Source organism: Leucopleurus acutus (genome assembly GCF_964270905.1).
Source record: "Leucopleurus acutus genome assembly, chromosome: 16".
NCBI classification, from domain to species: domain Eukaryota; kingdom Metazoa; phylum Chordata; class Mammalia; order Artiodactyla; family Delphinidae; genus Leucopleurus; species Leucopleurus acutus.
Genome location: NC_139158.1, coordinates 14,791,171 through 14,819,106, shown reverse-complemented (window position 1 = coordinate 14,819,106; position 27,936 = coordinate 14,791,171). Strand labels below are relative to the sequence as shown.

General features: G+C 47.4%; 2 protein-coding genes across 5 annotated transcripts in view; one reads left to right on the top strand and one right to left on the bottom strand.

The window, feature by feature from the left end:
- The window catches only part of VKORC1L1 (vitamin K epoxide reductase complex subunit 1 like 1), a 61,220-nt gene extending 53,567 nt beyond the window's left edge, over positions 1-7,653 (top strand). For both annotated transcript variants that reach the window (XM_082858160.1, XM_082858159.1), the window contains exon 3: positions 3,583-7,653. In XM_082858160.1, coding sequence (XP_082714286.1) covers positions 3,583-3,809 — 227 coding nt within the window. In that variant the 3' untranslated portion in view covers positions 3,810-7,653. The remainder of the gene's footprint in view (positions 1-3,582) is intronic.
- Positions 460-23,979, bottom strand: GUSB (glucuronidase beta). 3 transcript variants are annotated; one of them, XM_082858157.1, is made up of 12 exons: positions 23,739-23,979; positions 22,105-22,290; positions 21,629-21,810; positions 21,327-21,469; positions 20,719-20,906; positions 19,870-20,022; positions 19,445-19,623; positions 19,216-19,362; positions 16,945-17,029; positions 14,755-14,931; positions 11,540-11,675; positions 460-916 (listed from the first exon to the last, which is right to left on the bottom strand). In XM_082858157.1, coding segments are annotated over exons 1-12 (1,791 nt in total). In that variant the 5' UTR covers positions 23,952-23,979; the 3' UTR covers positions 460-914. The 3 variants fall into 3 exon arrangements, with proteins under 3 accessions (XP_082714283.1, XP_082714282.1, XP_082714284.1); XM_082858156.1 differs by lacking the exon at positions 460-916 and adding an exon at positions 7,770-9,711; XM_082858158.1 differs by lacking the exons at positions 460-916; positions 21,327-21,469; positions 21,629-21,810; positions 23,739-23,979 and adding an exon at positions 7,770-9,711 and having other exon boundaries at positions 22,105-22,279.
- Positions 23,980-27,936: the final 3,957 nt, after the last annotated feature.

Below are 27,936 nucleotides of genomic sequence, written 5' to 3'. Positions count from 1 at the left end.
TATCTGTTGGTGTTTAATCAGGGATAGCAGCATCCCATAATGCCTAGAAAAACAAGTCCCATTCAGGGAAATTATTACTCCAAACAGTTTGCCCTGGAAACCTTTTCCCTTGTTATTTTGTATACTCTGTAGCTATTTTAAAATATTATGCATTGAGAAAACATTAATGGTATATGATATTCAGTCATAATTCCATCACCTTTACATAGCCACTATTGCCATTGTAGTCTATTTTTTTCGCTTAATTTTATGTGAACTCTCTTATATTGTCTATCCTCTTAAGTGTTTTATTATTGTGAACATCAAGGCTTCAGATTTTTTAATATCCTAAATAACACTACACTGATCAACTTTGTTTAAAGTCCCCTTCTCATACCCCCTTCCCTCTTTGAATTATTTCTGCAAAATAAATATCTAACTGTAGGATGAAAGAATCAACAAACAAAGATTTTTTTTTGGTATGGATTTTAATAAGTATAACCAAACTGCTTTTCCCTCAGTTGTCAGGTTTCCCCAAAGCTTCATCTATCCTCATTTTTTAAAGTTTTTTCTGTAAAATTTCTAATTCAGCAGTTACATATTAGTAGCCATTATTTTAATTTTACTGTACTTTTTACTTTTATTGCCAATTTAGTTATTGGGATCCTGATAATAGTACACTTCATATTTGTTACAGACATTTTACCCATTCTTTAGCCTTTTTAATGTCAGTTTCGTGAGTTCTGATTGTACAAGAGTTTTCATACTTTTAGAGTTAAATCTATCCTTTTTTGTCCTTGCATTTCAGTTGTTAATATTTTATCCTGTTATCTGCCAGGTCTTCTGTCTAGGTGCAGTAGATTTATTACAAGGCAAATTGTGTATCAATTTTTCTCAATACTCCCGTCATGTTTGCCCAATTCCATATCTGTATATCCTGCAGAAATATGAAAATACGCACAAGAATATTCACAGCAGTACAGTTTAAAATAGCAAAAAACTGGAAGTAGCTTAGCAAAACGTAATGGTTGAATAAATTAGGTTACAAGCGTACTAGAAAATACTATGTAGCCATTGAAGGGAAAAGTAGGTGTACAAACCCTGGAAGATATAGACATAGTTTAGTGAAAAAAGCAAGTTGTGGTATAATAGATGTAGGATAAATATATGTTTATATATATGCATGTAAATGCACAGAAAATGGTGTGGTTGGGGGCTGGGGTGGAGACTTTCACTTTTATTCCATTTAATTGTTTTGTTTGGATTTCTGAAGAATATAAAGTATAAGCCCAAATTAAAATAACCTAAGAAAAGCTTTGACTGTGTTAATTCTTGGAGATAGGGGTTGAACAAATTTGTTTACAATATTTAATTTGTTAATTTCATTATATACACATTTTAAATCATGTGTATCATATGCATCTTTATAAATTTATTTTTAAATTTATTTTTATTTATTTGTTTTTGGCTGCGTTGGGTCTTCATTGCTGCGCGCGGGCTTTCTCTAGTTGTGGCGAGCGGGGGCCACTCTTCGTTGCGGTGCGTAGACTTCTCATTACGGTGGCTTCTCTTATTGGGGAGCACAGGCTCTAGGCACGCGGGCTTCAGTAGTTGTGGCTTGCGGGCTTTAGAGCGCAGGCTCAGTAGTTGTGGCACACAGGCTTAGTTGCTCCGCGGCATGTGGGATATTCCCGGACCAGGGCTCGAACCCGTGTCCCCTGCAGTGGCAGGTGGATTCTTAACCACTGCACCACCAGGGAAGTCCCCATATGTATCTTTTCTATTCACATTTTATGCATTCACATGCATTTTTAGTGTCAGTGTCTTTACCACTGTGGCACATTTGAACTCCTCAAACATTGTTTTCCAGAGCACATCCTCTTCACTTCCTTCTAAGTTGTTCTAGATACAGCCTTTTTTGGTTTTGTTTTGTTTTTGGCCGCGCCTCTCAGCTTGCGGGATCTTAGTTCCCTGACCAGGGATTGAACCCAAGTCACCACAGTGAAAGTGCCGAGTCCTAACCACTGGACTGCCAGGGAATTAGCTCTTTTAATCTGCACAACAGTCTTTGGAGGCAGTCATGATTATCATCACAGTTTTACAGTTAAGGAAAAGAGTTGCAGAGAGAGAGTAAATAACTCGCCCATATCATTTTGAAATGAAATTTCTTAGATAAAATTAAGGTGACAGCACTAATTTTTTCTTTTTTTCTTTTTTTCAGTTTTTGGCCATACGACACGGCATGTGGGACCTTAGTTAGTTCCCCAACCGGCGGTCGAATCCGCACCCCCTGCAGTGGAAGTGCGGAGTCTTAACCACTGGACCGCCAGGGAAGTCCCTGACAGCATTAATTTCTGAGGTTTTAGATGTTAGCACAGATGAGGTCAGCAAACTATGTTTTTTAGTAAAGGGCCAGATAGGAAATAATTTAGGCTTTTCTGACTGTTGCAACTGCTCAACTCTGCCACTCTAGTGCAAAAGCAGCCATGGACATTACATACATGAATAAGCGTGGCTGGGTTACGATAAATCTTTATTTACAAAAGCAGGTGGCATAAGTAATGCAACAGCATCTTAGTCTTAAAGAGCCTTGTTAAAGCATCATGTTCTCTAGTACTGACTGGTGTTGGGGCAAGTCGGCCCCCATGGCCAAGCTGCAGTCCACAGGCAACTTCTCATTCTACTTGCAGCAGGGATTTCAGCTTCTTAATTAACCTCTTCAAACCACTACCACCTATTCTTATTTTTTCCTGTTTCCGTGATCCTTATCCATTACTTGCTGGGTAGGAGGGTATAGGTAGTTTAATATGCTCTGCTGTCTCCTCTGTCCTTGAAAATAAATGCACGTTTTCAATACTGTTGGCTACAGGAAATTACAAAACAATACATGTGAAGATGTCAGGTAGCATCAAGAATTCAGGCAAGCCTTTGTCTTGAGAACCAAGCTTAGCACACATAACTTGATCTGGTTTGACCCACATGTGGCCAACTGGCCAAATGCGGTTTCTGTTATGCCCCAGGGTGAGCCCTTTCTGAAATGTTTATCATGATTTTTTTTTCTTCAGCAGCATGTTGGTGTAATCATCTCTTATTATGTTTTTTTTTTTTTTTGTCTAAACATGGGAAAGCAAATTTTACTTTCCACAGGTGGGGATTCTACCTATAGTGAAAAGGTCAGGGGGAGGGTCTCATCAAATGTGTCCTGCTTGGATGAGAAGCTTGTGGTCCTCGTGTTATTTTATTCATTAGAGGAGGTAGGGCTGTCAGTTTTACAAATCTGCTCATTGCATAATGTGATTGAGAGACTGCATATTTTCTTTGTGTGCCTTAACTGAGGCTGGTTTATGAAATAAGTTAATATTTCATCTAGAATATTGACAAGTCAAAAATATTGCAGCTATAAAACTGGTATCCTATGTGCAGAGTCAACCTGCATAATCTTAACAAAATAGACCTGTAGTTTTTGTCCTCCAATTTCAGAATGTTTTGTTGTAAGATCAGTATTCCAACACTGCAGCAAATCACAAAATGTTACCTTTTAACTCAGAAACTCTCTCTCCAGTGTCAAGGTCTGATTGAGCCAAGTGTCTCTTTCTCTTGCAGGCCTGACAGCAAGTGCAGTTGCAGCTTTAATCCTCATGACATCCTCCATCATGTCTGTAGTGGGGTCTTTGTACCTGGCCTACATCCTGTACTTTGTGCTGAAGGAGTTTTGCATAATCTGCGTCATCACATATGTGCTGAACTTCATTCTTCTTATCATCAACTACAAACGACTAGTTTACTTGAATGAGGCCTGGAAACGGCAACTGCAGCCCAAGCAGGACTAACCACCTGACGAACTCTTAACTGACAGTCTGAAGTCCCTTTTTCCATTAAGTTTATTTTGCAGCAGTTTGGTTGTTGTTGTTTTTTTTTTTTTAATTCTTCACAACAGACACTTTCCCTAAGAATCTTAAACTGATTTTTTAAAATCCTGTAAATTAGAAGGAGCTCTAGCTATTTTCTGTGTCAATCTTCATTTTAAATATGGATACAAAAAAAAAAAAAAAAAGAGGATACGCCGAGCCAATCAAAGACAAGCTTTAACTTTACTTTGGAGATGTTTCTGAAATAATAAATGTAGCCCTAGCCTCCTTCCCTCAATTGTAAAGTGAGCAACCATTGCTAGTAATTCTCTAATGTGTATAAATTACATTTCAGCTATAACAAATGTGATCATGACATGAAAATATTTTAGAATAGATACTGTATTAAATATTGCCATGTTTACAATATGTAATGTTTTTAGCTGATGGATTTAAACATGTAGATTCAACTAGAATCCATTCATGTGATATTTGTAAATAAAGGTAGAACTATTGGATCCATCCCTGCAGAACTTACTGTACAGTTTAGTTGAAGTGTAGCAATGAAGAAATGTCAGCTCAACGTTGACTGAAGAAATAGTGAAAATAGTAAGTCCATACAGAGCATCTTGTGAAAAGCACTGAGAGCTGTGGGTCTAGCATTGACAGCAAAAATAATAGGGTGATTGGTTCCCTTTCATCTCCTTCCTCTGAAAGGAGGAAACTAAATTTGGACATTCAAGTCAAGCTTGTACCTAGTCATAAAACTGGATCAATTATAACCTTACAGAATGAGTCATGTGACCAGACTTTCAAGTCCAAGGGCTTCAGGATACTAAAGATGGGAAAATGGGTAGATTTCTTTGGAGAAAAGCTGGAAATATTAATATGGCATTTTTAGGTAAAATCTCTTACAACAGTTGAATTTTCATGCAGATAATTTTCCTTAACATTGGTGCCAGTCAACCAAACAGTATTGATTTTGAAATCATCAGTAGAAGCCCAGTCGCTCCAGAGCAGGATTGCTCTTGGGTAGCTCTGTAGTGTTTTCCCTGCTTCTTTCTACACTAATTAACCAGACGTCTAGTTTAATTGTTTTAGAGTCAGATACTGGATTTGTAAACTTTAGGGCTGACATGCTGCTCAGTTTGCTTAACTGGGAGAGGAGTACTAAAGGTAGAAATATCTCAAGGTGAAATACAGTACTCTTTCTAATGCAGAGTTTGTGAAAGTGATCTGAATAAACCCAAATGAAATAGTGACAGTATGTTTCTATGGTTAACATCTTATATCAGATTGTTAAAAGTGCCTTCTGTCTTAAATCTCAAACCAAATATTTTGTGTGTTGAACTTGGGCAGAAGTGTCCTTCCTTCCTTTCTTAGCATGAAGTAGAAAACTTGCATTCTATAGAAAGGTTCCGTATGATCATTTTATTCCTTAGATTGAGAAGTAGTAGCCATGTTTTTGCCTCCAATTCCATTCATCATTATGTTAAAAAGAGACCGGGTAACTTTTGAGTGCTTTATTTGCCTTCTTTTGAAGGGAGGGGACAGGCTCTGCTCTGTAAACTGTAACGTGCAGAGTCAGCAACTGTTCAGCAGTTTCCAACTAACTGTCATAATTGATGCAGTGTATTCTGGCCCAAGGCAGGTATAAAATCTGAGTTGTAATGTACTTTCAACCAGTTTAAACCAGTTTTGTAAAAGATAGCTTAATTCAGATTTCATCAAGGCTTATGTTCTCCCAAGAATGTGAATATTTCAATATTATCTATGTATTGTTCTTGTTTCTATAGTTAAAGAACTCTAGAAAGCATTGATTAGATGTCTGATATTTATGGAGAAACAAGTCCTAATGCTGGAAAACCGTGCAACGAGGTCGTCTTGTAGCAGTGCTTCCCGTCTACCCAGCAGTTTACTGCTTCTCTTTTCTCCGCTAGAGTGGAACTGGCTTCACGGTGAAGACTTCGTGGTATATATAACTCTGGTCGTGCTAAACAAGTTCCTCGTGTACCAATTTAAAATTGTTTTTCACCATATTTTGTATCAATCAGTTAGAGTAGAGTTAAAGCTTGTCTTGATGTTGCGTTCTTGCGAACATCTTCAACTCTTACATGAGAGAACGTTAGTGTTCAGCCAGACCCTTCGAGTTTTTCCTTTGCTTTTCTAAGCCTTGGGTAAACCACTGTTTCAGTTGTAGAAAAATTGTTGCCACATTCCTATGACCCCAGAATTAATATCCTCCTTTTCACTGGGTGATGACCATGTGCTGCCTGAAATACCAGCGCGGTGACGCCTGTTTCGCTGTAAGCAAAGGACCCGCCCCCGTCCCCCGCGCCCCCCCTCCCCCATGCGTGTGATTTGGTATTTTTGCACGGGAAGAATTTAGGCTTCCCTCTACATCCTCAATTACACCCCAGAAGAGGGGGAAAACCCCATGTTATAAAATCTGAGGGCTATTTTGACTTTTTTTTTTTTTTTTTTTTTTGCGGTACGCAGGCCTCTCACTGCTGTGGCCTCTCCCGTTGCGGAGCACAGGCTCCGGACGCGCAGGCTCAGCGGCCATGGCTCACGGGCCCAGCCGCTCCGCGGCATGTGGGATCTTCCCGAACCGGGGCACGAACCCGCGTCCCCCGCATCGGCAGGCGGACTCTCAACCACTGCGCCACCAGGGAAGCCCCCTAATTTGACTATTTTAGACAGAATATTTAAACACTGCAACATTATTAGCCACCAATGTGGAAGAACAGATTAGGGAAGAAATTGCATTTCTGCTTCTTGGTTTTCAAAATGATTTGTAACAACGAAGCCTCTTATCTATTTGACAGTCCTATCATTTGAAGAAATAAGAGAAGTTGTAGTTAGATGATAAATTCTAGGGAATCTAGGTGGTTTGGAGGATTTGGTATTTTTCATTGCAGCTAGTTGCTATCAGTGAGGGTAAACGTCTGGTGAAATAACTCAGGTTTAACTAGCTGTGTGCCAGGAATTACTTTTACTTGATGTATAGGGCCTCTCCTTAAATCCATTACTTCTAAGGATGTTGAAAGCATTGACTATTTTCTTACAAAGAGACAAAGATCTATCATTTGGTACAAGAGATCCTTGGACCTACTAGGTAGGATACAGGACCAAGACTACAGTGAAATTAAAACTGTTAGTTGGCTTTAGTTTTCTTGTATTTCATTTATTTTTAAGACTATCAGCAAAAGTGCAAAGTTGTCTTCAGCAAAGCTTGACACCAATGAATGCTGACAGATCTTGTCCTGAAAAATCAGTATTGAATAAATGCCAACAAGAAACCCACTATTATTTTTGGTAACCTATTTGGGAAGGAATACCTGATATTCAGTCTTTGTCGTCGTGTATTTCTCCCCAACAGGCAAGCACTGGGGAAACATTTCTATTCAGATATTTTAGGCAGCACTTATGATTCCTAATTTGTGAGAGCGACCCTTCAATAAATCAAAGGGGGCGGGGGTAGGAGTCCAGGCTACTTGGTTAAACATTTTTTTAGACAAATTAGCCCAGAAAAGGTGAAATGTTTTGTTATAAAACTATTAAGCATGGCCTAAGTATTAGGTGTATGATCTGTATAGTACGTTCCATCAAAAATATTTATTACTAGTGCTTTAAGCTCCAGAGTAAACATTCATTTAAAATGGAGTTCACTGGGCAGATTTCCCCTTTAACATAGATAGAAATATTCTTTATCAGAGATTTAGGACACAGTTTTGCTAACTGGTAAAAACAAATGTAAATATGTAAGAATGTTTATTTGTTGCACATAACTTTTTGGTATAAAATAAATGTAGAAGTTACCTGTGGAAGTTGTGCTGCCCTCATTCTTATACTGCAGTATTGCATTTCAAAAAAGAAGCAGAAATGAATTCAGTCTTATAAATTATTCTTGAAATTGTTTCTGTAGCTTCATTTCTACGTGTACTGAAATGTATTTCTACAGGTATTTCTACAGGTGTACTGTAGAATGTATTTCTACAGGTGTACTGAGTTGATTCTTCTCTTAAATTATATGTAACTTAGAGAAGACATAAGCAGAATTCTCAGAGATTCTAGTTCTTGGAATTCCTGTTGATTTATGATGTATGTGGTTGTCAAGAATTAATGAAAAAGATGTTACTGCTTACAGTCCTGTAAGCACATAGAATGTATTAATCAGCTGTTTTTCCACTGCTTTACTTTAGCTCATCTCGAACACTCCACTGTTATAATCTAAAAAGTTAACATCTGTAAGAAAGATGATTCCATTTGAAATGCAGTTAGCCATATTTTATTGAATAGAACAAATGTGCCCTGTGTTAGAACCTTAGGACTTAAGAAATGGACCTTACCTCTAATTTGTAAAACATTTAAATGTGTTTGTGATGTTTAATTTTTTTTAATGTTTGTCAAGTAAAGAGTTTTATATATTATTCCTTGACATTAAACTGGAACACAAAACTTGATTACTCCAAGGGACTTAAGTTTAGTGGTAATGAAAGAAATATGTAACCACTAGAATTCCTAACTTATTATTTGAACTGACTATACTCTCATTTCTTAAAAATGGTCTAAAGACGGCCACTAAAATGAGGTTAAATTATCTGTACTGTTCCTTTCACGGAGCTTGGAAAGGAAGGGTAAAAAAGGGCATGTGCTGAGATGTGAAATCCTCCGCAAGTGAAGTGGATCAAGCTCTGTATTAAGAATTGTATTGTTTCATGGTCTTCTATTTGATTGGACAGTATTTTTCCAAAGCTTTCAGCTTTAAACCAAGATAGATGAACACTGAACTCTTACAATATGCCTTACTTGCCTTAATGGAGCCTGTGGAAGAGGAGGAGGAGGAGGAAAGATTCCATAAGGAAAGACCATCCTCAGGAGCAGAGCGGGTGGCGTCACCCAGAGGTACAAAAGCCTGTCCTACTTGTCTGCAGGCCCAGCCCGTTTAAAGAGGCCTCATCACATTCACTGGAGTCAGCTGTGATGGCCCAGTGGGCTTCTACGCCCATCTATCCCTCCCAGTCCAGAAAAAACTATGGCTGAGGTTGGAAGAATGTCCCAGAAGAACTGGTAACCTCTCAGCTCCCTTCCAATTCTGACATTCCTCAACTCTTACCTTTCTTATGCTTACGTGTCAGCTTAACTCTGGAAACTGGTACGTCGACCTTGTGCATTATTCCAGCGTGATACTACTTTCTGTGAATGTGCTGGGACTTCGGCTTATCTGTGGAGTTACTAGCACTTGTCTTTTACCGTCACCCACTCAAGTCAAGGCCGGCCTAAAGCACAGGTGGCATCTGAGCACAGGTGGCCCTAAAGCGGCAGGGCTGTTCCTGTGGCAGCACACAGTCTGTAACCAGCGACTCTGACTGTGGCGAGTGCTGAAGCAGAGGTTTCTCAAGACTCCGTACTCGGTTAAGGCCATGAAAACAGCCTGACACAGAAGAACCATTTCCGATGCTTCAGCAGTACAGATCATTGAATTTATGGATGGTCGCTTTTAAGCCCACTCTTTACTCTCATACTACAAAAGCCTTTATTTTCACCTCTAACGTTCCCTTCTAGCAAATGACCACAAAATCCAGACCAGAAAACTTCCCGGTCTGCCATGCACAGTCCAGGAAGTGCTTGCTCTGTGTCCTGTGGAAGTCGCCCCCTACTTGGGAAGGAGGGGCTGACAGAGCCCTTGTCAGCAGAGAGGTAGTTCTTGCTTAAAAAGTAAACGGGCTGTTTCCCACGCACTGTGACTTCACAGCTGACCGGTGGCACTTGGTTTCATTGGCAAGTTTCCAGTATCTCTCTCGCAACAGGAATGCTGCACTTTTCGGTTGTCTCTGACGAGTGAAGATCCCTTTTCTATTCCCTATCGGCCTCTGTGGTGCTAAAAACAAGGCAAAAGGTATTTCAGATGACTTCTGATGGGCCAAATCACAACCAGCCTGGAGCCAAGCTGGGCAGTAAACAGAGAGGTCCTCATGGTTTAGAGATGCTTGGTCTGAAGTGGTATCTGATGAAGTGGCTCCTTAACGGGTTAAAGATTTAAATACCACTGCTCCCCAAAAACACTTAGCTCCCTGGTGTGTTAATTTTTCTTCTGTTAGGGAAATAATCCAAAATTATTTATCTTTTACTTGCAAAATAAGGTTTAAGACATTATGGGTACCCACCTGCCTGGTAACTGGAGCAGGGCTGAGACAGAGTTCCCCTTGGAAAGGCTTGTGCCTATCTGAGGAGACAACTGTGCTAGTGGGAGCCAGAGACTTGACCAGTCACAGGCGCCTAAGAGGGAGCTACTCGTAGATTTTAAAGTCCCGCTGGGCAGACTTTCAGCTGGGTCCCCACCCCTGGTGGCAAGTCCGCCAGAGCTGGAGCTGGGAAAGGAGCAGCTACACTCCCAGCGAACCCCTCCATCTCCTAGAGAAACCACCGCTTCTGTTAAATGGAAAGCAGGTCTTTCCCACTGTAAAGCTCAAGACAACAATAATTTCTTCCACGAAAAGCAAACACCAGGCACTGTGCCAAGCGCTTCGTCAAATGGAATCCCTGTGTCAACCTGCAAGGTGGTAGGCGTTAGCCCCACTTTACAGGCTTGTGAAAAGGTAGGTACCTTGTACAAGGTCACACAGCTAATTCCTTACTACGCGAAGCAGTGCACCTAGTCACAAAACTAGACTTCCATCCAAGCTTATTTCCAGGAGCTGTTAATCTCGTTTGCCAAAAGCAGAGTGGAGGCTCATGCTGTCTCTTTTTTTCTTCACCTCTCCCATTCGGATTTTTAATTAAACCTTAATCTTCTAGGGACTTCCCTCGTGGCACAGTGGTTAAGACTCCATGCTCCCAATGCAGGGGGCCCGGGTTTGATGCCGGGTCAGGGAACTAGATCCCACATGCATGCTGCAACTAAGAGTTCGCATGCCACAACTAAGGAGCCAGCAAGCTGCAACAAAGGAGCCTGCCTGCCACAACTGAGACCCGGTGCAACCAAATAAATAAATAAAAATATATCAAAACAAAACAAAACTTTAACCTTCTAAAAACCTGTCTTTCCCCCTAAGTAATGTAATGTAATTCCCACTACTACCAAATCCTTCCCTTCTTCCCCAGATTGCTATCCTAAGTTTATGGTATATCAAGAAGCTAGTTACCTAGAGGGGTAGAAAGAAATGGGAAACTCATTTGGAACTTTTGTGAAGTAGCCCTCATTATCCCCACGTGAGAAAGTACAGGTCGTATTCACCTTGAAGGCTTTTAAACACTCCCACACTCAAAACCTTTTGACACTTAACCTGTATTTGGCAAACTTGCCTTTTATAAGTGAAAAATATAAAACAGACTGAAATATCTGAAGTTCCTCGGGCTTTGTACCTTATTCTGGAATAATGAGTATATCCCACAAATAAATCCAGTACGAGGTCCACTTTTTCCTCATACTGTGGTGAAACACAGAGGTAAGCTAGCCACCTCTGCCTTGAGACGGTAGCCTCTCCCATTTGCTTGTTTACTTTAAAATGATTTAGGCAGCCAGCAGGTGATGGCTGCTTGCTAAAAGCAACTTACTTCTCCTAGGGAATCCTCTATGTAGCCTGCATTGATTACATCAGCTTTCCCCCTTCTCGTTTCCAGGGTTCTTACAACCAAACGTCCTGAACTAAAATGCCAACCTGAAAAAAGGAGAAGCGGTACATTCCATTCACCGAACTGCCACTTACATTGGTCAGTCATAAAATCAGCAAAATTCCAGATGAGCTCTCCAACCACATATTCTTTTCGTTTTTGATCCAGAACCACGTGATACTGCTCAAGCAGGCCTTTCTGGTACTCTTCACTGAACATCAGAGGTGGGTCCTGGAAGTCAAGGCAAAGAGAATTTAGGACTCAGAACAAGCAGGACTGTAAATGTTAGATAAAAATAAAGATCCACGTGATGACCAAAATATCTGTCCTCATGGTGGGCTATAGTGACTGCAGGACTTGCTGCTGCTGGTGTAGGGACACAGCCAGGGTATGACACAGCCCAGGGTAAAAAAAAAAAAAAAAAAACCTTAATTAGTAACTGGGTTTTTTTGGCCACACTGCCTGTCACGCAGGATCTTAGTTCCCTGACCAGGGATTGAACTGGGGCCCTCGGCAGTGAAAGTGCCAAGTCCTAACCACTGGACCACCAGGGAATTCCCATAAACAGAATTTAATATTTGCTTTATCTTTAACATCTCTATTCCCCAGTGCAGTCTTAAAGCTGAACTACACTAGGAGAAAAAGTATGTCTCTGGATAATAAGTTTAAAACCCAAGTTTGAAGTAGCTGCCAGTGCATAACTTGAGAACTAGAGTGACTCAGATTTAACTCGCCTCAGATTCTCCTGTATCTCTTCTGGGTAAGTAGCTGCTGTTTAGCCCATTCATCCATTCAACAAATAATTATTTAGTATCTGCTTATATGGCAGGCATTGGAGACAAAGTGACAAACTAGAAAGATAGGGTCAGGGAACTAGATCCCGTATGCCACAACTAAAGATCCTGTGTGCCGCAGCGAGGATCCCGAGTGCCACAACTAGGACCTGGCGCAGCCAAAATAAATAAATAAATAAATATAAATGCTATTATAGGAAAAAAATGCTATTACAGGGACTTCCCTGGCAGTCCAGTGGTTAAGATACTGTGCTTCCACTGCACCACTGCAGGGGGCACAGGTTCGATCCCTGGTCGGGGAACTAAGATACTGTATGCCTCGTGGCACAGCCAAAAAAAAAAAGATACAGAACGACAACAGTGGAAGCTAATATACACCGAAGATACGACTGTGCCACTGAGCCCTGTTTTGTTGCAGTTCCAAAGCAGAATTTGAGGGCAGGGCAAGATGTCGAGTTCCTTCTGTGTTTTAATGGAAATGACCCTGCCTTGTCTAACGCTAGCCACAAGAGGTTATTTAAATATAAAACTACTTTAAACTACATCAGTCACGCTAGTCACGTTCCAAGTCCTCAAAAGTCACACGTGGCAGTGGCTCCCGTTCTGGACGGTGCAGGTCTAGAACATTTCCATCACCACAAAGGCACGATCAGAGAGTGCTGACCCAGACTCTTTCAGAATTTCCTTTTTTAAAAAAAAAATCTTTATTGAATTTGTTACAATATTGCTTCTGTTTTATGTTTTGGTTTCTTGGCCGGGAGGCATGTGGGATCTTAGCTCCCGGACCAGGGATCGAACCCACACCCCCTATATTGGAAGGGGAAGTCTTAACCACTGGACCACCAGGGAAGTCCTTTTCAGAATTTGTTAAAAATTCAGAGTTGGTCACCTTTTCAAAGAGGAAGGACAAATGTATGTACTTTGTCTTCATAAGATACTTCCCCCTACATTAGCAGTCTGTCCAAGTGGCACTCTGTGTAGGCAAGATGAATTTAAGGGTGTGAACAGAATAAGGGAGTCCATTTGGGTTACTGTTCAACCTACTGAGGATCAGCAAATGAAGAAATGTGTCAACAAGGAACCCCAGCCGTTGTGACAGGTGTCGGCTGGCTGGGGTTCAAGAATCCACATGAAAACAATCCCCACAAAACAGCCTATCTTTGGTGAGGAAATGGACAAAACAAGGAGAAAAAGCTAGTGATTAAACCTTGCTCCAACAACTTCCCTGGTGGTCCAGTGGTTGAGACTCCACGCTTCCAATGCAGGGGGTGTGGGTTCAATCCCTGGTCGAGGAACTAAGATTCTGCATGCCGTGCAACACAGCCAAAAAAAAACTCCCCAAAAAACCAAAATCTTGCTCCAAGATCTCACTCATTTCCCTTAACAAGTATCATTTAGCACCTGCTGTGTGCCGGACCCTGCTGAGTGCTTGGGAAGCAACGACAAATAGGATTTAGTCTCCCTCCTGGAGCCCTCGGTGTGGTCAAGGAGAGAGCCAAAGAGATCATGACAGTGCACAGTGAGAAATGCTGAGACAGAGACGGAGCAGGGGGAAGAGTTTCCTCTGCCCGGGCAGGTGGAGTAAACCTCACCAAAGAGGGGCCACCTAAGCTGAGGCTCGAATGCTGAGTAAGAATCCATTAGTTGGGCTTCCCTGGTGGTGCAGTGGTTAGGAATCTGCCTGCCAATGCAGGAGACACGGGTTCGAGCCCTGGTCCGGGAAGATCCCACATGCTGCGGAGCTACTAAGCCCGTGCGCCAAAACTACTGAGCCTGTGCTCTAGAGCCCGCAAGCCACAACTACTGAGCCCACACGCCACAACTACTGAGCCTGCGTGCCTAGAGCCCGTGCCCCACAACAAGAGAAGCCATCACAATGAGAAGCCCGTGCACTGCAACAGAGTAGCCCCCGCTTGCCACAACTAGAGAAAGCCCGCGGCGCAACGAAGACCCAATGCAGCCAAAAATAAATAAATACATATACATAAATACACAAATAAATAAATAAATAAATAATCCCTTAAAAAAAAAACAAACAGAATCCATTAGTTGATGATTATGGTGCTAAGAAGGGCATTCTAGGTAGAAGGAACAGGCCAAGCCAGAGCAGAAGCCAGTGAGCACAGTGAAAACAGGCCAGGGTCCAGGACTGAAGGCAGAGGAGGATGAAAACCTGGGAGATGGCACAGGGCAAAGGATGTTGACAGCCCTGACCACAGATTAGGGCTTCGTCCTGTGGGCCAGGAGAAGCCAGTGACAGGACTCACAAGGTTTGGATTTGTTCCAAAGACCATTTGGCCAGCTAGTGGGAGGCTGTCTGAGGACCACTCAAGTGAGGCAGAGGCTGAGTCCAGGGCAGCCATGTGGAGGGGTAGGTTAAGGTGAGCCTGGTGAGCTATAGGAGGTCATCAGGACAAGTGAGGGACCGGGAAGGAGGCACCTTTCTAGCCTGGGGCAGTGAATGACATCACTGTCCAAGACAGTGAAAAAATAACTCAAATGTCTACACTACTTACCTCGTGAAACCCTGTGATGGTTTCTGCTCCGTACTCGCTCTGAATAATTGGCTTCTGGTAGGTCTTATACCAGCTCTCAAACTGGGTTGCCAGCTGCAGCTGAATCACTTCCATGTGCCCGTAGTCATGATACCAGGAGTAGTAACTGTTTACACAGATGACGTCCACATAAGGCACCTGGAAGAGTGTTAAAACGTGTTCACGAACCAGGAGAGTGTAGGATAGCGTTCGGACTTACACTTGGGCGGGGGGGCGGCACTTCTGGCACAGGAGGTAAGAAGGGGACACAGAAATGAGTTAGGGGACTTCCCTGGTGGCACAGTGGCTAAGAATCCGCCTGCCAATGCAGGGTACACTGGTTCGAGCCCTGGTCTGGGAAGATCCCACATGCTGTGGAGTAACTAAGTCCGTGTGCCACAACTACTGAGCCTGCGCTCTAGAGCCCACGAGCCACAACTACTGAGCCCACGTGCCACAACCACTGAAGCCCATGAGCCTAGAGCCCATGCTCCGCAACAAGAGAAGCCACTGCGATGGGAAGCCCGCGCACCGCAACGAAGAGTAGCCCCCGCTCGCCGCAACTAGAGAAAGCCCGTGTGCAGCAACGAAGACCCAACACAGCCAAAAATAAAATTAATTTAAAAAAAGAAATGAGTTGGATGCTCACACGTATAGGACGTGGGGTTAGAAAAGACCTGAATGGAACAAGTCTCTTAACTCTGGGCTGGTGCCCCCGACCTGGCTGCAGCTGGGCTCAGGGGAGGGTGCCCAGCGCGCTGGTCCCAGTGGGAGCCCAGGGCCCATCCCAACCCGACTATGTTCCTCTTTAGGTTGTGCTCCTGTCACTGGCTGTCCCCCTGGCCCTGAGAGAAGTGTTCCCAACTAAGGGACAAAGGCAGTTTTTCTCCTCACAAAGGCTCTTGATTCACCTCCCTGAGCTAGTACTGTGGGCCATAAAGTGGCTGGAAAATTCCCTCCTAGGAGGGTAGCCCAGATGATGGGGCGGGACTGCCTCGAATCTGAACAGTGTGGTGCTCAGTGGGCAGCAAAGCTCACCTGAACCCACACTCACCTCCAAAGTCTGCACTGTGACTGTCATGGTCCATCTTTCCCAAGTGACCTCGGCACCTTTCCGAACTGGTGGCGGAAAGGCGCAAGTGGAAAGTGGTGCCTCTGGGTGGGCACGTGACCATGACCCTGGCTCACACACCCCACCAGGTGAGCCTGGCAACCTTCTGGGGGGACCGGCAGAGGCTCCCCTGCCCACTAGAATGGGAAGGGACACCACTTAGGCTCTGAGAAAGTCCAGGTCTGCCTGTGTCACGCTGGTATTTGACCACAGTCTTCGCACTCCTTCAAGGGGGTGTTGTTGAGGGATGGCACAGGAACACCAGGGCTACAAACTGTCCCATCCATGTCAAAATGACAGTGCTCACAATTTATACTTGTGCATAGGTTTTCTCATCCATTCTTTCTCCTTTACATGATTTCTCTCTCTGGAGCACTTTTAAGTACCGGCCTCAGTTCTCTAGCGGAGGAGCATCTTCTCGCTCCCAAGTTTTACAGCTTCCGTGCAACTCAACACGGCTTCTGAGGGGCTGCTGCGCCCAGGGACCGCGAGGGTGGCCGTGGGGTCTGGCCGGCTGTGTGAGCCTGTTCCTTTGATTCTCAATCCCAGGGCCTGGATCTAGTCTAGTCTAGTCCGGTTCCCAAAGCTGGGTTGATGACTGGAATCACTGAGGAGTTTTTTAAAAACTCAGATTCCCACCCTGGACTTTACTAAATCAGAATCTCAGAATCCAGATATCTACACTTTCAGAAAGCTTCCCTTAGTGGTTCTGACGATCAGCCAGGTTTGAGAAACGGGACGATAGTGACTTTAGGCTCTCTTAAACCTCTACCCTTTTCTGAGCCTATTAAACTGAGGGGCATAAAATTAAACTGAGGTGCATAAAAACTGACGAGTCTGAACTGAGAATGAATTCGACCTCCCTGTGCCCAGCCTCCTTAGATTCAAGAAGCCACACTGCCTGGCAAGTCAACGGGCAGTCCTCTTTAACCTAAAGACCATCTATGGAAATGGGTGGACGGGCTGCTGTGGTCCCTCCCAGCGGCTCATGTCAGCAAGCATCCGGGCAGGATGAGAGGACAGGCAGAGGGGAGACGTGGCATGGACACCCCCAGGCTCACCCCCAGGTCTGCTTCATAGTTGGAGTTGGTCACAAAGGTCACGGGCCGGGAGGGGTCCAAGGCTTTGGTGTGGGCAATCAGCGTCCTGTCCACGGAGGGCAGAAGACACAGTACCATCAGTCAGTCCAGGGAGGACTCTCATCCCGCGTCCTCTCCTTCTCATCTTCCCAGCCAAAAAGACGCCCAAGACACCGCTTTCCTCCCTGCCTTCCAGTGTATTTCAGGTAAGCAGACACATTCTTCTAGGCATCACGTTCCCTGACATCATTCTTTCCTCCTTCCTCCCTCCCCAGTTCCTAGTCCCCCACCCCTCCCAGAGGAGAGGCCATCCTCCAGGGGCGGGAGACACAGAGCAGAGGTCCTTGGGCTGGGCACTGCCAAAAGCTGGGCTCTGCATCTCTGGCGAAGCTCTTGAAAATAGGACGGGGTGTGGATTAGGATGGATATTAACTTAGCATATAAGTCGGGGGCTGGGAGGCAGGCTGTGCGCTGGGCACTCACTAGAAACTTAAACAGCCGTGAAGCTCCATGGAGCGAAGCCACACGGGCGAATGTAACAAATTACAAGCGCTGGCGGGAATGATGAAGGGGAAGCACGGGGTTCTATGAGACCGTAAGGCGGCACATCCCCGAGACCAGACCGTCAGCACAGCCTCTCTGAAGACACGGCATTTACACTGAGTCCTGCTAACCAAGGAGGGGTGGCGAGAGGATGCTTCCCAACAGAGGGGCTGGTCTGTGGTCAGGGCTCAGCCTCCCCAGCGCAGGTCACCCTCACTCACTGTTTAAGCCTATTTTCCTCTTCTATTTCCTCACAGCTGGTTTTCTTTTCCTTGACACCCCCCCCCCCATTATAACTCTTCTCACTCGAAGGCTGTGGTTTCCACAGGCCAGAACAGTGCCCTGCGACCTGCAAGTCCCTAACCCACTGTCCGAAACAGCCTGTCACCTGGGAAGCTTCAAAGCCCAGCCGAGCGCCTCCGGCCCAGGCAGCCCTACTTACATCCTGCCCCATCCCCACTGCTCCCAAATCAAGCCTCTCCTTCTCCGCACCTCCCAGAAAGGTTCACAGGAAACCTCAGGCACCTGCTCCTGGAAGCTTATCATCCTTTCACGTTCACAGAAAAAATTCCGTCCACCAGCCTGGCTCAACATCCCTGTGCCACGTGCTCTGGGGCTGTGTGTCCGGAGCTCAGCTTCACCTGGGTGGGTCCACTCCTCAGAGCCTCCATCTGGGACACTGGGATGCAGGCAGTGTCTGCCTCAGGGAGTATTTCCATGGCCTCTGCTGCCTCCACAGGAAGTGAAATAATTCCCCTCTCCAGGCTACACTACAACTGCATGATCGTTAAGAAAGAGAAGGAACCAAGGAACACCCCGAGGGGAGCCAGCCCAGGGCGGGGAGATGACCCCTAAGTGGGATTTCTGTCCACAGCAATGCCTGGGGGGTGGGGGGAGCTACTGGCATTCAGTGAGCGGACCATGAACTTTAGATGGCCTGGTCCCGTCAACAATGTAACTTAGAATGGTTAGAACACGCACATCATTTCAAACCTGTTTATAATTACATGCCTAGGTAAGCCGGCTTTATGAAGCTTAATTCCCCTTTACAGATGAACCCGAAGCGTCACAAAGCGGTTTTGTGCGGTTTTAACACGCACTAAATTTCCCAGGAACGGAGATACCATAAAAATCGAGGGAAGACTATACTTGGTTTTGGTTGCAACTTTACCTGGGGTGGCTCAGTGTTTTAGAAGAGGGCAGCACCGAAGAAAACGCTGCTCACGGGATCAGAGTCACCAGCTATGCTTTCCAGCCCCCGTCATCAGCTTCTGTAGCTGTGCTTTCAGGGAGATGCCACATCTAGATGCAAGCTCCTAACCCCTTCACTGCATCTTCCGGGGAGTCAGGCCCATGCACTCACGGGTTATTTTACAAATGACTCCCTTATACTACGGTTAGGCCACGTCACTATTTTTTTTTCTTTCTTAATTAGAAGTTATGTGTATAAGTGGGTCGGGTTAACTCTGGATTTCATTTCAGGTGTGTCAAGGAGACACTGGGTTGAAATCACAATCTGGGTGGGTGGGTACTTGGTCCCCTGAACTGACCAGGTATGGATGCACCTGGGCTGGGAGCAGGTGCTGACCCTCTCACAGCCCACGCCCACCCCAGGGCCCACTGCAGCTCTCCCGCAGCTACCAGCCGAGGCTGAGCTGGGCCAGCGGGCTGAGGTCTCACCCCTGACCCGGGGAAGGCAGGGGCACTCACTTAAAGTAGTAACCAGCTGGTTTCAAGAAGGAAGCGGGCTCGTTGGCCACAGACCACATCACAACAGACGGGTGATTCTTGTCCCTGCGGACCATCTCCTCCATCACCTCCAGGTGGTGCTGCAGAGACACGTTGCTGTAGCTCTGGCTGCGGGGCGGGGGGAGGAAAGGGAGCAGGTCACAGGGTGCCAAGCTGTGCGGGCTGGGCTGTGCGGCTGGCGGGCACTCACGCCAGCACGATGCCCACTCCGGGACTCTCGTCGATGACCACGATCCCATAGCGGTCGCAGAGCTGCATCACCTCCTCTGCGTAGGGGTAGTGGCTGGTGCGGAAGGCATTGGCGCCCAGCCAGCGAAGCAGGTTGAAGTCCTTCACCAGCAGCGGCCAGTCAAAGCCCTTCCCTCGGATCTAGGGGACAGTACAGCAGAGTGAGCCCCTGCCCCCTGTCCCCGTTGAAGATGCCCTTCCTACTAGAGCTGGGCCCCTCAGAGTCACCCTGTTAGCCCGCTATCCAGGCCAAGCACAGGCCCCATCGGGCAGTGGTTTTGAGCGGTTTGCTTAACTGCTCTGAGCTGCCCTCAACCACTTCAAGGGATGCGGAGGAAGGGATGGCGAGAAATGGCCCCACACAGGGACTCAGGAGCCCCAACTCACGTCTGCATCCTCATGCTTGTTGACCCCGTGGAAATAGAAAGGCTTCCCGTTGATGAGGAACTGGCTCTGTGTGACAGCCACGGTGCGGATCCCCACGGGCAGGGTGTAGAAGTCAGACACAAACCCAGCAGCCGTCTGTGCGGTCAGCTTCACCTGCAAAAGCCAAGCACTGGGCATGAGGCATCCTGGACGGCCTGAACACAACGCAGCCCGCACTTCGGCAGGATGGCCCCTTGCAAACCACGGCAGCCCACCTCTGGAACAGCAGGTAGAGAGATGCAGGAAGTACAGGCATCCGCCATGAACAAGAAGGAACTTTTATGCAGACCTACTAGAGCATGGACTTGAGGACACGGAGAGGCGGAAGGGTAAGCTGCGACAAAGTGAGAGAGTGGCATGGACACATACACACTACCAAATGTAAAATAGATAGCAAGTGGGAAGCAGCCGCATAGCACTGGGAGATCAGCTCGGTGCTTTGTGACCACCTAGAGGGGTGGGATAGGGAGGGTAGGGAGGGAGATGCAAGAGGGAGGGGATATGGGGACGTATGTATGTGTATAACTGATTCACTTTGTTATAAAGCAGAAACTGACACACCATTGTAAAGCAATTATACTCCAATAAATATGTAAAAAAATACAAAATTTAAAAAAGAAGGAACTTTTGCCCACCCTGCCCCTGGGGCCTGCTCTTCAAACTGGGCCTCCCCACCAAGGGCTGGAAAAAAGCAGGCTGGGGACTCTTCAATCCAACTGACTGGGAAGATCAGAGGACCATGCCTGCTGAAGCCAGAGCTGCTAGATGGGGGGAAAAGGCCTCCCACAGCCCAGTCCTCACCACCATTACCTCCAACGAGTACAGGTAGGCAGGGTGCTCGTGCATCAGGTACGGCCACCAGAGGTGGGCACTGGGCACCTGCAGCTGGCCCCGGCCCCCGGTCCCCTTGGCCACGACCGTGCCTTCCTCATCCAGAAGACACACTTCCAGCTGGAAGTGCTCACTGCCCTGGACAACGATCTGGTAATTCACCAGCCCTGCAGGAGACAAGACAGATCAGACAAGAGAGAAAAGGAAGGGATGTGACCTCGGGTCACACAGATGAGAGTGCCCTGAGGCCACCTTTCTGAGGAGCCCCTAGCTGACAGCCTTTAATTTTTTGAGCTTAATCTGCAGCGAGGGGAGATAAAGTGAAGGCGACACAGTGGGAAAGGGACATGGGGTTCTCCTGCATCCTGGGCTGTTATTCACCACGAGCTATGATTTGAGGCAAGCCCCGCTTCCTCCCAAAGTGAAGTCAGAGCAGATGGGTGATTTCCGCTGTCCCTGCCAGCTCGGACAGGCTGGATTCCAGCTGCTGAGGTGGATGGGACAGTCTTTCTCCTAGGGGATCTTTCCAAACAGGGAACAAAGCCGCTGGGGGCCTGGCTGACGGCAGACCCTGCCAGGAGCCTCACCAGTGTCTTGGTCCACGTCGGTGGCGACGGTGATGTCATCGATGTAGGCGGTAGGCGTGGTGTAGAGGAGTACAGTCCGATGCAGTCCCGCGTAATTGAAGAAGTCAAAGTTTGTGTTCTGGACAAAGTAACCCTTGGGGTACCTAGGATGGGAGGACAGTGGCCTTGCCCTGGGTCCTTCGACCTCAGCTCACACGTCTCCCTGGCCTCCCGGAGCCAGGGCCTCACCTCTATTAAGGCCACCCTGCCCCTGACGGGAAGACCACTGGGCAGAGCGGGGAGGGGGGCGAGGTGCTGCTCACTTGGAGGTGTCCGTCTTGTAGAGGATGGTCCCTGGCGGCAGGGTGTTGGGGGAGAGCGTGTTGTTGATGGCGATGGTGATGCGGCAGGAGGACAGGGGCCCACTCTGGACCAGCCTGCTGATGTCAGCCTCGAAGGGGAGATGGCCCCCCTCGTGCTCTGCCACATGGACCCCATTCACCCACTGCAGACACAGGGATATATGAGGAGGGGGCCCTGCCGTCTCAGGCACTCCCTCACGTAGAAGTGCAGTATTGGGGGAGCGGGTGGGACGGGCTGCCAGCTGCCACCCGCCTCAGAGGTGGAGGGAGGGAGCTCTGGGGGAATAGATGAGGCCACCCTCCCCACCCAGGGCACAAACCCCAGTGCGGGGCATGAGTGTGCCCCCCACCCCGCGGGCACCGCAGGAGGCAGGCTGCCGGGTGACGGCTGGGAGCCAGGCACCCTACTCGCTCCGCCTGCCGCTCGCTGCACTGACCACGATGGCGTAGTAGTGGGCGCTGCCGATCCTCAGCACCACTCGTGTGCCCAGGTCCTCGGTCCATCGCTGGGGCAGGGCGGCCTCCCGTTCATACCACACCCAGCCGACGAAGCTCCTCAGCCGCCCATCCTGGCCCACGTCGTTGAAGCTGGAGGGAACCGGCATGTCCAGGCTGGGGCCCGACTGAGGAGACAAGGACCGGAATCAGGGCCAGATCACCTGGGAAGCTAAGGGGCCCTCCCCAGCAGCCCCACTTACAGGAAGAAGCTGGACGAGATGACTTCTCCCAGACCCTCCCGGATTCCAGGCCACCCCACCAGCAACCGACCAACGTCTTTTACGGACTCAGTTAATTTTCGCGACTCCATGAAGCAGACCCAGTCACGCACGCACGCACTCACTCAGTGGTGCACAGTGAACACCTACATGCTGTTTTAGGCGCTGGCAATGAAAGAGTGAACAAGGCCTCTGCTGCCAGGTGAGTAGCTCTACGAAGAGAGCGTGGAGCGTGGCAGGGGACTATCTTAGGGGCCAGGGCCCCTGAGATACGACCTCTGGACGTCCCGGCAGAACCAGGTGAATCTGAGCCCCGCGGGGAATCCCTTGAACCTCCGCACCCTTGAACACCTCAGGGAGAAGGCAAGGCAGGAGTGGGGCAGAGAACTCAGTGAGTCTCGAAGCAGCCTGGGGAAGAGCTTCCTGAAGACACACGTGACCTCCAAGGAAGCAGGGATTTCCTGTCCCTCACAGCTGTCTGCCCAGCTTCTGGCACAAGCCCTGCCACATAGTAGGGACTCAACAAATATTGGATGAATGGATGGATAACTTGCTGATGAGAGACCAACTGCTAGGATGCTTTGTGTCCAAGGTCTGGTGAGGCCATAAGTTCTTTCTCAGGGTAGCGGGCAGCAGGCACCAGGGTCTCCATGGAATGGGGTGAGCCTATGGCCACAACCAGGCTAGGGCAAGAAGGATCTGCAAAGTCAATCTAGACCCTGACTAAGAGGAAGATGACCAACTGACTGCCCCAGGGAGGGAGGAAGGCTGGCCGGGGCGCACAGGCCGCTTTGCTGAGGAAACTCTGAGTTGCGCAAGAAGTGCCTGGCACCAGCCCCCGCCCGCCCCTTTCTTCCTCCGCTGATGAGGGCTGGGCGGCAAAGACTTTAAAAAGAGGATCTAAGTGAGGTGAGTGTCGGATGGGCACACAGGCCTGCCCCTGCTCCTGTTCTCAGCCCACACGATCCAAGTCAGAGGGGAGGCCTAGAGGGGGATCCTCGGCTGGATGCCAAGCCCCGTCCTCTACCTGAACCTTGGAACCCAAGGTCCTTCCTGCCAGGGCAGAGCTGGCCCCAAGAGGTCCAAAGCCTCCCCTCCTGCCCCTGCGCGGCCACCCGCCCCCAGGTCGGTGCCGGGACACTGTTCCGGCTCCGCCTCCCCCACCGACATCGGGCCCGCCCATTTGCTCGTTCCCGGTCACTCTCCGGGTGGGTCGACCCCACGCCCCCACAGGCCCGTCCATCTTTAACCTCCTCCTGGCCGGCAGTTCCGAGGGCTCAGGGGAAGGCTCCCCACACCCCCGACCCGGCTTCCAGGAGCTTCCCTGCCCTGGTCCCCGTCCCCAGAGCCCGCACCTCCCGCAGCGGCGTCCGGTACCACTGCTGCTCGAAGCCCTGGCGCCGGTTCTGGGAGAAGTCGGCGCGGAACCTCCAGAGGCCGTCCAGCTCCTTGCGCTCCCGCGACCGGCTCTCCTGGGGGTAGAGCATCCCGCCCTGCAGCAGCGCCAGCCCACAGCCCCAGAGCAGCGCGCCGAGCACGGCCCAGGTGCCCGCCAGCCCCCGGAGCATGGTTCCCGCGGGCCGCTAGCTGCCAGCATCCCCCGCCCGGTGCCGTGAGCGCGGGAGGCGGGGCCGGGGTGGAGCCTGAAGTCACGTGTCCCGCCCCCGCGCCATCTTCGTTGAAAGCGATTGCGCGGCTCGGAGGCACTCCGTGAGGCCCGCGCCCACAAGGCCGTTCCAGGCCCGCCTTCCTGACGGAGGGCGGCAGCGGGGGAGGGCCCGCGGGGAGCCCGAGATCCACGCCGGGCCCCGAAGGGCGGAGGTAGCAGCCTCTGCGCCCGCGAGGTCACTGCCGTCCTCCGCCCTCCCCCGCCCTCCCTCGCCCTCCCATACTCGGCTGCTCCCGCCCAGGGCGGCTGGTCCAGGGCCGCGGGCCGCAGCGAAAACCGGGAGACGGACGGGGTACCACTGATGCTTCGAGGAGGCCGACCTCGGACACCTCCACTCGCTTATGCTTGCGGGACACCGGTGAGCTCAGACGAAGCCTCAACATCCTAGTGCCTTTCGCGCAGGCCCACCTGGCTTATAGCCTTGACCCTGGGCTTCCACCTGCGGTCCCCTGGGCCCCGAACCCCTACCCAGGGGCCCGGCGCTCCCTCTTGGCATTGCGGATACACACATAAAGATGCAAGGAGCGGGGGTCTATGGTACAGGTAACCTGGCCTGGATGCAATTGTTCGTACAATTACTTTATTTTTAATTTATTAATTTTTGCTCTGATTTCATGTTCACCAAAGCAACCTTCTGGTAATGGACCTTGACGCCGTAAAAAAAGTAGTTCCCAGGGTGGTAAAAATAAATATATTGTAAGAAATGACAAGGCCTACAGGTTTTTCTTTTCCCCAAATGCTTACCATATAAACATAAGAGAAAGTAAGATGCAAAAGTATATATAGTATGATCCCAATAGTGCTAAAATTATATCCACACAGATTTAGATAGTTGTAAAGTGTTATTATGGGTGTTATAGATTTTCATTTTGTTCTTCGTATTTTCTGATTTTTTGAAAATTTCTGTCATGAACATGCATTATTTTTATAATCAGAATCAAACCAATGAGCCTTTTAAAACTAGCAAATGGACAAAAATAAGTAAAGGTCGATCTGCTTCTATAAATTAATAAATTGATTTTCCATTTGTGAGTCAACCTATATATATTTAGTTAGTACAAGTTGATTTTCCTCTTTTTTTTTAATTTTAGTTTTTTATTTTTGGCTGCGTTGGGTTTTCCTTGCTGCACGCAGGCTTTCTCTAGTTGCCAAGGGCAGGGGCTACTCTTCGTTGCGGTGCGCGGGCTTCTTATTGCGGTGGCTTCTCTTGTTGCGGAGCACAGGCTCTAGGCGCGCGGGCTTCAGTAGTTGCGGTGCATGGGCTCAGTAGTTGCGGTTGCAGTGCTCAGGCTCTAGGGCAAGCAGCTTCAATAGTTGTGGCACGCGGGCTCTAGAGCGCAGGCTCAGTAGTTGTGGCACACGGGCTTAGTTGCTCTGCAACATAACTTGGTTTCTGAACGTTTGAACCTGACGACCAGATCCTGATGGGTAAAGCCCATTGGCCAGTTTCCTTCCCCGCTAATTTTGCAGCCTGGTACAAACATATGGATCTGGAGATGAAAATTTGGGAATTGCTCAGCAGTGAGAATGGATAAGGTCACCAAAGAAATGAGTGTGGGTGGAGAACAGATTCACACATTAGCCCCAAGACACCCCACATTATGAGTACAGGGGATGAAGCATGGAGCAAAGGGCTCAAACCAGTGACCTCTGCGTTGGCAGGCGGATTCTTAACCACTGTGCCACCAGGGAAGCCCCTCAGAAGCTGTTTCTTTGCTAGAATATATCAACACAGCCTCTGGCACTTGATATGTGGCTAATGATGTGGTAAACGTGTTCTTTTCAATCCTCAGCAACAAGACAGGATCAAAAGCAGGTCGTAATTACATGGGGCAGTGGTAGACATTCACTGTCTAGCCTGAGGCCTTCGCTCTCTTTATCCTCTGTCAGTATAATCTACAGGGACCGTGGGTTCCACACAACATCATACTGGCCCAGACCAGTATGGTCCACACCACAGGCATCTCTCACCTGGGTTGTAGCCTCTTCACTGATTTCCCTTCCTCCACACGTGCCCATCCCACCAGAGCAAGCAGAGTGAGTGGTCTTTATAAAAATTATACCATGTTATCTGGTTAAACAGTGGCTTCCCAGTACACTTTGGAGTAAAATTCAGACTCCTTACTGTGGCCTTCAAGGGCCTGTGTGACCCAGCCCTGCCAGCTCTCACTCTCATTCACCATTTTGCAAACACTTGAGCCATTTTCCTGTTCCTCAAATGCTTCAGGCCCATGCCTGCTTTAGGGACTTTGCACACAGTGCTCTCCTAGTTTCCCCTTTTTTGTGATTCAGGCATTGGCTTAAATGTCACCTCCTCATTGCGTTCTCCTCTTCTGCCTACTTTAAAATTCAATTATAATAGTTAACCACGGGACTTCACTGGTGGTCCAGTGGTTGGGACTTCGCTGGTGGTCCAGTGTTTAGGACTCCACACTTCCACTGGTTGGCGGAACTAAGATCCCACATGTCACAAGGTGCAGCCAAAAAAAAAAGTTAACCATGGTAGTCATTAGTGCTTTTCACCAAACGTTTTCTGGTCCTCCGCCTTTCTAGACACATGGTCTTTGCCCCTTTGAAGTTAGGTGTGACCATGTGGTTGTTTTTGCCTAATGAGATTTTGACAGCAGAAATTTAAAAGCCAGCGCTGATCTGCCACATCCCTTTTCCCTGCCTTGGCGATCATGGAAGCATGTGTCCAAATTGAGCTTCCATCAGCCTGAATTCCTGAGGGACTGAGGGTGATCAGTGCTTCCCTTCCCACCTGTGATGGATGTGTGGCATGAGTGAGAAATAAACCTTTATTATTTCTACCACAAGGCATTACCTTATTCATCCTCATAACATTCTCTCTTAAGAAAGGCAGTGTCGAGGATCATGACCACAATTTTACAGATGGGAACACGAAGACAAATGGAGCTAGTGACTTGCCAAGATCAGAGAAAAACCTGTAGCAAAATTCGGGATAGAACTTGTGCTTTTATAAATTCAAAATCCTCTCCTATTTCTTCTCAATGATATGTCTCAAATTTGTCTTAACTTTAAGCATTACTTTATCTATAAATTAGCATGTTTAGAATCATGCTAATGATTATAATCTAATTTTATTTGAGAAGTGTGCATCATGAATCTGGCAATTTCTAATCAAATTATAAAATGGTAAAAAAAATAAAAAACACCTTTATTGTTTCAAACAACTAAGATTGTGGGGTTGTTTGCTATTACAGCATAGCTAGCCTATCCAGACTTATACCCTATAGAGCCAGGTACTTATCTGGGTGGTTTACATGTATTAACTCATTCGCTTCTCACAACATTAAGTAGGTACTATTATTATTCCCATGTTACTAATACAGTGACTGAGAAAAGTTAAGTAAAGGGCAGAGGTAGAGTTTGAAGCTGGTTAGAGATTTATGCTCTTGGTCATTCTGCTATACGGCCTCTAAAAGACGTTCAAACTCATGTTTGAACAAGGGATTGACAGAGTCATGGGCTTTATTACATATTCATACATATATAGAGAAAAGGGAACTGCCAGTTTTCATCCTTAGAAAGAATGTGAGAGTGTGTGTGTGTGTGTGTGTGTGTGTGTGTATCTTTTAGGAATACAAGGATGTCACTTGATATATTGATTGCTATTTTAATATCAATACCAGGACAAGAATTATCAAGTGTAACAACCAATTAGAATAACAAATTTGTTTTCTTTTTTTAAACTTTTTGGCCGTGCCACGTGGCTTGCAGGATCTTAATTCCCCGACCAGGGATGGAACTCAGGCCCACAGCAGTGAAAGCACGGCGTCCTAACCACTGGACTGCCAGGGAATTCCCTATAATAACAAATATTTTAGAAGTTAAAGGTTATTTTTACAAGATCTGAAAATAAG